At 36.9% G+C, this 13,791-nt stretch overlaps 1 protein-coding gene across 1 annotated transcript in view; it reads right to left on the minus strand.

Moving 5' to 3' along the window:
• The window catches only part of LOC124711977 (myb-binding protein 1A-like), a 104,262-nt gene that overhangs the window by 55,964 nt on the left and 34,507 nt on the right, over nt 1–13,791 (minus strand). Inside the window, exons 8-9 of the mRNA XM_047242259.1 lie at nt 7,321–7,451; nt 4,114–4,268 (exon numbers count right to left, since the gene is read on the minus strand). Of these exons, the coding sequence (XP_047098215.1) occupies nt 4,114–4,268; nt 7,321–7,451 (286 nt within the window). The remainder of the gene's footprint in view (nt 1–4,113; nt 4,269–7,320; nt 7,452–13,791) is intronic.

Here is a 13,791-nt window from a genome sequence, read left to right on the forward strand (position 1 = left end):
TACTTTTGTCATGATTTCAGCAGTAACAAAGGAAGGCTGTATTTTTGTACTTGTCTTTCGAAGGTTTTGTATATAGTTTCTGGAACTGCTTTTGCAGTAATTTTGTTGTATTGAATTTATCACTAATTTCTGATATTATTTTTCGATTTGTCAGATAATTTGTATGAACTTTTCTGATATTTTAAGGCTGATGGTATTTTATTCTCCACTGTGGATTTGAAATTTCAATCAAGCATGGCATCTTTCTTCATGAATTTTACCACATGTTGAAGTACACCCGATATGTCTTTGACTTGAGAATATGAAGGCTACGTTTCCACCTCGTTGTTTGACACTTAATATTTCTTCTTTTAAATTGTTCGTTAACCTTCTGGTTCTATTACACAAAGGATATTTGCTACTCACAATACAGCGTGGAGGCTGGGACGCGGATAGACACAACAAAAAGCTTCCACGCTCTTCACTTTGGGCATAGGTATACAAACAAAACTGTTTGAGCTGTTCTTTCATTTGATGTACTATTCATAATTTTAAGTTGAGTGTAGTAAATTCTGCACAGCCTAAAAACCTGTATATTCATTTTGAACACCCTGTACTATAATTAAACTTTTATAAACATGCAACAAAACTAAATTTGTTTTTACACATTAATTGGTTGCTTTTCCTATGTAATATAAGACTGAGATTAAACATGCAACAAAACTAAATTTGTATTTACACATTAACTGGTTGCTTTTCCTATGTAATATAAGACTGAGATTTAAAAAAAAGTGACCATAGAACACCAAGTAATTAGTTAGTAATTAGTTAGCTACAGTGGCAGCTGCATGACATATCATAACACACTGTGATATGTCCACTTGACAGCTCGCGGCTTAGATTCGAGTAAATACGGTATTAAGTAGCATGAACACATAAATAAGAAAAATTAATGCTTTAAATCGATATGAATACAGTATAGCTCCAATAAAAGCTAACCTTTCACATATAATATTGGTCACCAAATATTTTTGCTGTTTTTTCCAAGGGTGTGGTTACGCACAATGGTAAGCGCACAGCTTGAAATCTCAACAGCTGAATATTTCTGACAAACATGATTATAAATTCCACTGCTGACAAGGGAAATTCCCCACCGCACCCCACCTCAGATTTTGTGGTAAGAGGAGCCAGTGGACAGCTCACCTAAACCTGAATACAGGTCAAGCATGAAAACAGGAATAAACTGTACTGGACGGTGGGGAAAAACAAAGCAAAATAGATACAGTGAACCGTCAAAGAACAAGAACTGCAATATAGAGCAGGCTGAAAGAGCAACAGCATCATGGTGAAGTGGTCATGATGCTGGACTGTCAAGCAGGTGAGCCATGATCAAACTTCCCTGGCGGCAATTTTTTACTATTATTATTACTATTCTATCACTGATCACTGTATTCAAATTTGTGTCTGTGCCATGGTGTAACATCCGTTTGCATCAGCGAGGTGTAAGGAAGGGACCTATAAGGACAAGCTGATTCTGTGCAAGTACTCTATTAGTAGCCGAAAGTGTGAACTGCAAATGCTAGATGATAAGGCAACAAGACAACCAGAATACACGTCTGTTGTGTCATACACGGCATAGTGACAGTATGTGTGTCAAATGATAAGAATCTCTAACCAATGCATCTAATTTGTACAGCTTCATCTGCATTCAGTTTTTGATGGACTATCAACTGAGCCATCTTACCACTAAGTGCGGTGGGGAGTTTCCCTTGTAAGCACCAACATTTTGTGGGTTACCTGGCTGAATGCATGTTCCACTAAGCAGTTAGACTTTTCCATGGAAAGGCCAATTAAGTGTGAAACTGCTTTAGAACTCACACCACACTGTTTTTTGAAGCATAATTATACTTTTTGTCATTGCTGATGCAGAACCTGTAATGTATGAAAGAATGAAAATGAATCTGAAAAACTAACCTCGAAGTTTAGTCTTTTTTAGCGTGTGCTGCCCTTTAAGATACATGAAACACAAATGTGGCAGTAATATTTTAGATAATGGCATAAATGGCTGGTCTTTTGGGCTCAAAATGTTTCAAGTTGCTGTTTCTGAAATGTCAAGTTTTTAACGAGAATAAAATGCTCTGTAATTTAAGAAATTCACTGCACATTTTCACACACAACATAATTCATCTTGTATAAAAGGAAATTTACTTTGAAAGTAATGCTTCTCAAACCAGCATTCACAATACTTTCCCACAACCTGTTACAAATGTAAACAGTTGTGAGGTCACACTCATTGAAAGCAGTCTGTTATTACGAGGTATTGCATAGACTTCTTCCTAAGGCCACTGACACATTTAGCTGTCGGCAAACACTTGTGCGTGTGCACTATGTTTTATTGTTATAAATGGTGCATTTTCTTTGCAACTGAAAGTTTATTTTGGTGGAATTCTCTTGTTTATGTTTTATTGCTGCAGTATTCGTCTATAGTAGTGGGCTAAAGTAAAATTCTTTATTAGAGTATAAGTTTTTATTAGTTAAAATTGCAAAAACATTCCCTCACCTTTCCCCACATTTCCCTGGGAATAAAACACCTGTGTTTCATTAGGCTGTGTACAGTTTAACACAATCCTCTGCAGACAATTGCATCTTATTACTAAGAGATTAATATGTGCAAAATTGTGTAACAATAACATGCTACTCCAACACCACAAATGGCGTAACGCTCTATCACAACTTGCTTATTGAACAGGAAGAAAATTATTTCATTCAGCGTGATACAGATGATAAATTCTGCCAAAGGCCACATAATAGATGTTTTACAATCACATCAGGATAAAAAAAATGTCACACATTAAAGTAAACAATGGATAATCCAGGATGGAATAGTGACAATTTTATGAAACGGACTAATGCTAGTCACAATATACCAGAGATGCTAAGTCGCAGATAGGCACAACAAAAAGATTGTCAAACATCAAGGCCTAAAAGGCCTTCATTGGAATTAGACAACATACACGAACCCACCCGTTCAGATTGCCCCCCCCCCCCTCCCCACCACACACTCAAGTCACACACACATGACCACAGTCTGGCTGATGCGGCCTTAGCCGAATGATATCCATTTTTCTAAACCAGATGCTATAGCAATTAATAATAATAATAATAATAATAATGTTGAACTCGAGAAATGCAGTTAAATCTCACAACTATGAGAAACATCCTCTAAAATCTATGTATAGTAAGGATGTGAAGCCCACACTTGTTAACTGAACAACATTTTCCATTACCATTGGAATGAGCACAGTATCAGTGATACTGGACCATGGATCAACAGAAACATGTTACCTGGTCAGATGAATCACATTTTCTGCTCAACAGGTCGATGGTCATAACCGGATACGTGAATGGCCGCTCGAAACATTAATCATGCCACAGAAACAGGCCGATGGGGGCAGTGTTATGCTTTGGGGACATTCATCTGGCCTTCCATGCCATAATGCTTTTGGAAGGCATTAAGACAGCTGCAGACTACATGAAAACTACTGCGGACCACCTGCATCCCTTCGCACTTGATATCTTTCTCGACAGCAATGGCATCTTCCAGTAGAATAACTGTCAAGTTCACAGGGACAGAATCATGCTATAGCAGTTTGAGGAGCATCACAGTGAACTTGTCATTTTGGGCAACAGATTTACCTCATCTGAACACAATGGAACACATCTGGAATGGTGTTGGGCACCAGCTCCAACATCCACTGACCACAAGCCCGCAATATATGGGAACTGCATGACCTGTACTTAGAAACAGGTGTCACAAATCACCAAAAACCTATGAAGGATTTAAATGCATGCTACGCAGAATAGCTTCTGCGCTGTGTTCCAGAAGTGGAGCAACATGTATTAAGCAGGTGGTCACAACAATTTGGCTCATTGGTGTATCTGCAATTCATGAGAGCTGTTGGATTTCTGACATTCATTAACTACACAAACAATTTATGAACTGTGAGAAATATAACATTATTAGACTCCTAATCGAAATACTCATTACTGCTGAATACATTAAATGAGTTTTACATGGAACCATTATATTTCAGACGTAAGAGGAACTATTAGGAATAACTTAGAAAATAATACCTTGTCTGAAAGTGGCTGCCTCAGCACTGCAGGTACTTCATTGTCAAACATTTGTGCATTGATGTAATGCGTAACACGGCTCAACAGAGTCCGGAGGTCATCAAGTTTTGGCATGCGCTGATCCAGAGCTCGGAAGAAACACCCCTTCACACCAGCTTGGAACAAACAAACAGTTCCGTAATTAACTTACTACTTCTACAAAATAAAAAGGGTTGTCTAACAGATATGATTCTAATTTGTTTGTTAAATTATTTTATAATATTTTATATTCTTCAGCTTGTTTATTTCATTAATGTCTTTTTGAGTATTGTTTATCCTAAGTAATTTTCCACAAAAATAATACAATTATGAAAGTTGTTATTTATTTTGAACTGTGACTGATAGTTGACAATAAATGTGAACATACTCTGATATAATAGGGTAGATAAAAAAATCTTCTAAACACATGGCAGCAGGAGGAAAGATACACGAGAATTTAGAACATGTGCAAGGTTTAGGAGCCAGTGGCTCCTTTCAGCTAAAGGCAAAGGAGGAGGGGCGAAAGAAAAGGACTACTCTCCCCATTTTCTCAACTGTGCCAGTCCTTTTCATTCATCCCTCTTCCTTCCCTTACAACCCTTTTACCTGAAGAAGGGTCACTGACTCCAAAAGCTTGCACATTTTCTTAATTTTTAAATGTTTTTTCTCCTGCCACTGCTTGGTGTGTTGGTTTTTTTTTTTTATCAATCTAATTACATGATATTGTCAAGAACTGATTATTTTCATTGCATTATGTGACAATCAATGTTTCTCACAGTTTATCACAAAGTGTGTATATTTATTTGGTATCTGATGCTAGGATAGTCAACAAATTCATTCAATGGGAAACATTATGTGTGTGGTTAAATAGTTATAAATATAACTTGTCAATATGAATTGCCAGCATTCCAACCAGAAGATAAAACCATTGCCCAATACTGAAGTTGACTGTGACCTAGATTCAATTAATTACAACCAGAAAGGAACCTGTAAAAATTCAACAGAGTGGAATGTCATCGTTAAGCATTTTCCCCTATAGTTAAAAGTGCAGCATTACTTCTCACCATCAATAGAATGGAATGCCAACTTCAAGCACACTGAGAATTCATGGATCAATACAATGTTCTCAGTTTACAAATACTTCAAATAAAACGCCCGAGCATTTGATAGTTATCTCCACCGTCGTCAGCAGGAGACAGACAATGGAAGAGACAGCTACTTAAAGCTGAAGTGTTTTATTCAAAGTGACACAGCTTGTAAAGTGAGAAGCTATTATTGTAGAATGCCACAATGAAAGACTCCAAAGATACAGAACATTCTAAAGTTGACAATGGCAGTATGTGACAACTGGTAATCATAAGAGCCTCCCAATCAGTCTGGACTTGTTCTTAGTCACATTAGTTTCACACAATTCAGTTGAAAAGAAGCTATCCATCAGCAAATGTTGACAAAGTGAAAAGTCTGCACGCAACAAAACTGTTCAAGTTCCAATTGACTTTTATGGCAATGAAGGTAGCCTGTCTTCCATGAAATAATACAGAAAGGGAGTGGCTGTTTCCCCAATACAGTGAAGTGATGGCAGAGTAGTGGCACAAGGGCTCAGAAAGACCTTAGAAATTACAAGCATGCTTTTAATGGAAAACTGGTCAGTATGTTCAGTTAGAGAAGTACTTGGCATGAAAAACTCAAGTTTTTCTTTAGCTATTTTGATATAGCTGTTTGCTTCTCAGTGTAACATGAACGAATGCCATGCATTATTGTCAACAACATTAATTTGAGTGCTAAGTATATTTTCATTTCAATACAACAAACACAAGTACTCAAATTAGGGAAAAATGAAAAGCAATGACGAAACACAAGCTTGCAAGAAATAACACTGAAACAGGAAAAAATAGCCATAAGATAAAATGCTTTTTTTCTGCCTGTGCATATCACACATTTCTCAGTGATCTACACTTCTCCCCAGTGGAGACTTGGCCCAGAACATTAAGAGGTAAGAATACTGAAAATGGGCTAAATAAGTTTTTTGAACAGTTTAATGTCCGATGTTCATACTGAATGACATGTGCAAGACACAGAAATTTAGAGAGACCTGGAACACATAGTCTGTAGATCAAGTTTTCAACATGTTATGAAAGGTGATTTCAGCTGTCACTTTTCCCGCACATATTATAGTTAAAGGGGAGTCAGGTCTTTGCTGTACAGAACTGTACAATTTGCATTTTATCCCAGGTATATCACTATCAATTTACACAAAGCTAATAAATAACTTGAAAATTTCAATTTCTCATTACATATGTTACTTTATCTCTTAACAGACTTACAATAATTCTACCATCATCAGCATAGTATACCTGTTCAATTCCTTGAATATGTAACTGTAGATTATCTAAATGTAACGACAAAAGCACCCAACATTGACTCCTTTGCACATATATAATGATTTCTCTTCACGTTGAAGATAGTGACTCATACTTACTCTCAATTAATGCAACTCTCTTCATTCTTTTACTTTGGCAAGATACATAATAACTACTTCCCATACACCTAACACCACAGTATTTAAATTTCTCAAACAATATTGCTGGCTCAAGAAAATGTTTTGAAAAAGTCACAGAAAAATCGTATTTGCTGCACTACGGTATTATCTGATTGATCAATTGAAAAGTGCCATTTTTTATGAGGGTACAATTGTGAAAACAAACTGATAATGTGGAAGTGCTGGATTTTGACAGATGTCAAAAGATACAAATTCCAAACAAAACTGCAAGCTAGATTGTAGTTTATACCAGGATCCTCATACTATTGGCAATGTTATTAGTGATATAGCTACCGTACATGTGCAAATGTTTTCAAGCACATCAGACAAAGAATAGGTTCAGAATTGGATACTCTGAGATGTAACAGCCTGTATTTTCCACTGTTGGATACTCTGAGATGTGAATTTCTCATATTGCTAGAATTTTCCTCTATTTAAGGACCATGTGGTAAAAGGCAAAAGATTTCTCTCCCCCCCCCCCCCCCCCCCCCACCACCACCACCACCACCACACACAATATATTTACTACCTGTTGCTGTTGTGCTCTTGGCGTCTCTTTCTCTGAAAAGTGTCTACTGAATACATTTAACTTCATAAACTTGCCATGATGGATGCCCTTTATGATATAATAAATGGAACATTTAAAATACCTGCCAAGGGTGTCCTTATAGCAATTTCATTTTCAGATGAAGACTTGTGGAATAATCCTATATTAATAAAAAACTGTAGCTGTTTCACCTTCCAGTCCATCTCTTCTTGAACGGCTTGATGACCCATTAGTCTGAAAAAACAACAGCTGACAGGTACAAAACTGCAAAGAGGCAACAATGCTACAAACTGAACACAGTCAATAAAAATTATATGAGTTATTTGAATCTGAAAATGCTCAACAAATGCCTAACGACAGTGAATTAAAAAAAAAAAAATTAAAATAAAAAAAAAAAAAATTACTTGAATTTACATAAAATTTCTAGGTTAAATTTGAGAACCAACAATGCAGAAAGCATACAACAATCACAAAATGCAATGTAATATTTCCAACTGATACACTTTCTCAAATGCTGTTTTTATTTAATTGCACATGGAAATTCAAAATATACTTTAAGCCTTTTTATTTCTACAAGCCCAGAACAGAGATGATTTTTTTTTAATTTTTTGCCCATTTAATATTACTCAGGATCTGCTGGGCTAATAATTTAGTCTCCTACTGGTTAACTATTGATGACGAGACATGCATATTGTACATTTTTATTTCACTCTCTGTGAAAATTTAGTACTGCTGTTTTATTGATCAGTTGGTTTAAGCGGAACCAGTTAATGAGTAACTCTGCGACAGAGTTTATTTTTTCTTACAGATGCTAATTTTTTCAGCTTCTGTTATAACTGTCGTGTCAGCAAATAATACAGTTTTGGACAAAGACTCACTATAAACAGCACAAGTATTTATGTGAATGACAGTGGCCCTAGCTGGAAAAGAGTTGGGACAGTAAATGAAGAAACTATCCAGGTTTCTAAATCATATCTCCAAGCCACAGACTGGGCACCTATGTATAATTTAGAAAATGCCAATTCAAAGTACAACTTTTTCAGTAATGAAGTGGCACTGAGATTTGAAAGCAACTTCCCAAAAAGGATATACAAGATCCAAACCACAAAACATACCAAAAAGCCCTGGATAACCACTGGTATTAAGATTTCATGCAAAAGGAAACGAGAACTGTACATTGCCACAAAAAATTCAGACTACCACACCCAGCTAAATCACTATAAAAAAATATTGAAAAGTACTAAGCAAAATTATTCAGAGTCAAAGAGTTTGTACCTGTGCTCCAAAATTAATAAATCTAGTAACAAAATCAAAACTGTATGGGAAGAGAGAAAAAGTGAGACTGGTGCAAATTGCCCCAGTAGGTCCCAAAACATTGTTCTCAATAATGAAGATAGACAGGTACAAAATCAAAATACTGTGGCAAAAATTTTCAATGAGCTTTTTCTAAGTGTTGCTGGGAAAGCAGGTCACAATGGCTCCTTAGAAGAAGCATTAAAAATACTGAAATGTCATTTTCCAAACTCCATAGAGCAGACAGGTATAGCCCCTATAACAGTACGGGAAGTAAGAAAAACCATTATTTATTTAAAAGCACAAAATTCAACTGGTGTTGATGACATCTCTAGCAAATTGCTAAAAACCTGCTGCAATTAGTTCAGTGAAGTCCTAGCTCATATATTCAATGCCTCTCTCAAACAAGGTATCTTCTCTGAAAGGACGAAATATGCTATTGTAAAGCCCCTCTACAAAAGAGGAAATGCCTCATATGTTAAAACTATCAGCCTATCTCTCTCTTGCAAAAATACATTGATTTTGCGATCTGTCTAAAGTCTTTGTGCCTACCTACAGTGCAAACAACAGAAAACAGTGCTAGATGGTAACAATAGTCACATAGAAGCGTTAGAGTCTGACTGGGAACAGTAAAATATGGAGTTCTACAAGGTTCTGTCCTTGGTCCCTGCTATTCCTCATATATATCAATGACCTACCATTGTCCTCAAACAAAGGAAGCAATTTTACAATGTAAGCTGATGACACAAGTATTGTGATGGACAGTAAGATACCCTCTGATCTAGAATTAAATGCCAACTGTTTACTTGCGGATGTTCTGAAATGGTTCACAGTAAATTCTCTATCAATAAACCTCAGCAAAACTAATTACATTCATTTCCATTCTGGTCACGAAAGTCCACAGGAAATAAACATTATATGTGAGAGCCAGCAGATAGAGAGCACAGATTGTTTGAAATTCTTGGGCAAATATATAGATAGTAGGCATAACTGGGAACAGCCCATCAACCAAACCCTGAAAAGGCTCAGCTCCGTAACATTTGCCATTCGGATAATCGCCAAAATCGGAGACATCAATGTCTCAAAATCTGTTTACTTTGGCTACTTTCATTCATTTATGTGTTATGGAATAATCTTATGGGGCAATTCACCACTATCGAAAAAGGTTTTTTACAAATCAGAAAAAGGTTGTCCAAATTTTGTATGGAGTGCCTCCAAGAATCTCATGTCACAATCTTTTTAAACAAATAGGGATCCTAACCACTACTTCACAATATATACTTTCAATCATGACATTCATGCTTCACAATCCTTCTCAATATGAAACTACCGAAATGTACCATCACCATAATGCAAAGAGGAAATGTGACATACAATGTGACCTGAAAAATCTGTCCCTTGTGCAAAAAGGTGTGACATACACATGCACAAAAATCTTCAATGCACTTCCAAGTAATATAAAGCGTCTATGAGACAAAAACGTACTGTTTAAAAATAAGCTAAAGGAGTTGTTGCTTGAAAAAAGTTTCTATTCTCTCGAAGTGGTCTATAGCAGAAATAGCTAATTTCTTTCCCAAATACTATTTTATATTCCTACCCCAATATATCTTGTTGTGTTAATCTGATTAATTGGTAACCTGTAAAAAGTTGTTTGGACAAAACCAGAATGATATATCTGGAACTCTGCTTGTGTGTGTAATTTTATCTTACCGACTGTGTTTCCAACTTATATTATTAATCTTTGTTTATTGTCGTTATGGAAACTAATGTAATAATGAATTAAATGTTTTTTACTCGTTCCACATCCATGTATTAACATCTACAGAATACGTATTGCAATAAATAAACAAACATAAATAAATAAAAATAAATAAATTCTTTGTTAATTCTGGAGATATGTCTATTAGCTGCCTTTTATCGTCAATGTGTATTAGAACCCCTGCACTGAAAGACCCAAGTCGAAACAAGGCCCCTGGGATAGACAACATTCCATCAGAACTACTGAGAGCCTTGAGAAAGCCAACCATCAAAAAACTCTTTCATCTGATGAGCAAGATGTACGAGACAGGCGAAATACACTCAGACTTCAAGAAAGCAGGTGTTGACAGGGGTGAAAATTACCAAACTATCAGTTTAATAACTTATGGCTGCAAAATAAAACAAGAATTCTTTATAGATGAATGGAAAAACTGGTAGAAGCCAATCTCAGGGAAGATCAGTTTGGAATCCATATAAATGTCGGAACACATGAGACTTGTAGACTTAGAGAAAGCTTTTCACAATTTTGACTGGAATATTCTCTTTCAAATTCTGAATGTGGCAGGGGTCAGATACAGGGAGCAAAAGGCTATTTACAAATTCTATAAACTATTGCCATGAACCTAGAGCTTTCTAGTTCTAATACTATATGTAAGGCAAGCTATCTATTATATGTAGTGCTTTCATGATGTGGCTAAGTATACTAGTGGGCCATATTGGTAAATGTAATAGCTAGGCACTGGGTGTTGCTTGAGTGACTGGTATAATTGATTCTCTGTTTATCTGTGCTGACATGTGTATGTTACGTTATGGTGCCTGGTATGTGTCATTGTGGCTAATGCTGACCAGATGTACAAAGTTCTGATCTATTATTAACTCTGTTTACTTGTCATGCCTTAAGAAATTTAAAGTAATTAAAATCATTTGGAGATCTGGTTATTTACACCTTCAAACCAAAGAGTTCCCTTTTTTTTAAATTATCAAAACATTTTTAGACATGGAGTTCAGTTTGAAGCAACAAACTTTTTGAGACCAAAAATTAAGATTTAAATATTTCACTCAGTTCAGAATTCTGAAGGTTCATAATTATAGTAGTGAGTTGTTTTGAGCTGAAGAGAGAATCATTGCTATATAATTGAGAGTTTGTAAATCACACCAGCTTTTGTAGACAACTTTAGCCTGCCTTTTGTGGTGCTGCCAATTAAGGACCTGCAACCAATATGGTTTGCAGTTCCAGACTATGTTGCTGATCCTTGTTGCAAGAGTCTGTTACAGCTGACTTCACATGGTGTAATTATGCCTTCATTGCTAGGCAGAAGATGAGCTGTTCTTATGAAATTTGAATGAAGTTCCACTCAACTGTATCAATCGAATAAATCCAGCCCTCCACTCCTTAACCGTATATTTGCCACAGAGAATAAGGCTGGTTCAAAACTCAGTACAAGTGTATCTAAAAATGACGTGAACTTATTTACAGTCTAGAGCTACATAGCTGACCAATGTTCATTTGCCAATGCATTCCTTGCATCCTTAAAAAAACCAAACATAAGGAGAGAGAGTTTTGAAAATCAGAAGGTACGAACTGATGTGATTCTTTTTCTATGATGTCACAATGATATACAAAATCTAAAAATAAATAAATAAAAACAATTTAACTATCAAACACATTGATTCCGCATCGCTTACCTGTAGCGTAATCTTGTATATTCAGTTGGGATGTTTTCTTGTTTTAAATAAAGTACAGTTGCCATAAAACACTGTCTGCCATATCATTTTATAGCATACACTAATTTTGTATCATTTTGAAAAACAAAACACCAAATCAAAATATTACAAATGTGATGGAAATTCAATGCACTTACTTTGTATAAAAACACTGCAATTTTTTAAAATACTTTTCCCAGTTTCCCAATGGGAAATGATACATAGCTGCAACTATTAGATTTACTTTTGAGGCAAAAGTTGCAGTCCTGAAGTCCTTGTTAATATAAAGTGAGGGAAGTAAGACCACGTTCAGGTTAAAGATACTTCAACTCTTAAAATTTTATCAGAAAATTGTAGAAGTACTCTTAACAAAGTTCTTGAATTTACTACGCTCCAGAAACATGCTCGTGTGCAAATTATTCTGTGACAGTGAAGTTATCACATCGCATGTAACAGGTGTAGGTGACATCAAGTTGATTGTTAGATGTTTTAACCAGCTACCCGATTTTGCTGTGACAGTTCTAGAGTCATTCAAAGAAAATCTACAGCCAGTAACACACAAATAAACAGATCATGCAAAACTAGTTGGAGGTGACTAACCTACTGATGACAGACTGGAATATACAGGGTGAGTCACCTAACGTTACCACGGGATATATTTCGTAAACCACATCAAATACTGACAAACCGATTCCACAGACCGGACGTGAGGAGAGGGGCTAGTGTAATTGTTTAATACAAACCATACAAAAATGCACTGAAGTATGTTTTTAACACAAGCCTACGTTTTTTTAAAATGGAACCACGTAATCAGTGCCGTTTGTTGCATTGTAAAATGTTAATTACATCCGGAGATATTGTAACCTAAAGTTGACGCTTGAAACCTCCGACGTTCAGTTGCGTGTTGTAACAAACACGGGCCACGGTCGGCGAGCAGCATCTGCAGGGACATGTTTACGATGACGACCGTGTTTACGAGTGTGGCTGTAGTGCACTGTTGTGGTTTGGTCTAGCTGTCGCAGTGTCCGCATATAGCGCTTGCTGCTATTGTTATTCTGCACTCATCTCCACACGCAGACCAACTGCAGTACACCGTGTTACCAGACGTCTGTGATAGTGTAGCGTTGTAGGAACTGTGACCAAGGTGCATTCGAACTCTGAAAAGGCGGAGATGATACTCATCTATGGCGAGTGTCGACGAAATGCAGTTGAAGCCTGCAGGGTGTATGCAGAACGGTACCCGGACAGAGAGCATCGAACGTGCCGCACATTGCAAAACATCTGCCGCCAACTGCATGCAACAGGTATGGTCGTAGCACGCAAACGGGCCCGTAACAGGCCCGTCACAGGAGAAGCAGGTGCAGTTGGTGTGTTAGCTGCTGTTGCCATGAACCCACACGAGTACACGGGACATTGCGAGAGCCGGTGGACTGAGTCAAAGTAGTGTCATGCGCATACTGCATCGTCACCGCTTTCACCCGTTTCATGTGTCGCTACATCAGCAATTACATGGTGATGACTTTAATCATTGAGTGCAATTCTGTCAATGGGCATTAACAGAATGCATTGCAGTTCTACCTGTTTACCGATGAAGCGGGTTTCACAAACCACGGGGCAGTGAATCTACGGAACATGCATTACTGGTCCGTGGACAATCCTCGTTGGCTCAGACAGGTAGAGCGACAGCGACCGTGGACTGTAAATGTATGGTGCGGAATCATTGGCGACCACCTCATTGGTCCTCACTTCATTGCAGGGGCCCAAACAGCTGCAACACACATCGCATTTCTACAGAATGATCTGCCAACGTTGCTCGAAA

This window comes from Schistocerca piceifrons, chromosome 8 (assembly GCF_021461385.2).
Source record: "Schistocerca piceifrons isolate TAMUIC-IGC-003096 chromosome 8, iqSchPice1.1, whole genome shotgun sequence".
In the NCBI taxonomy this organism is placed as follows: Eukaryota; Metazoa; Arthropoda; class Insecta; order Orthoptera; family Acrididae; genus Schistocerca; species Schistocerca piceifrons.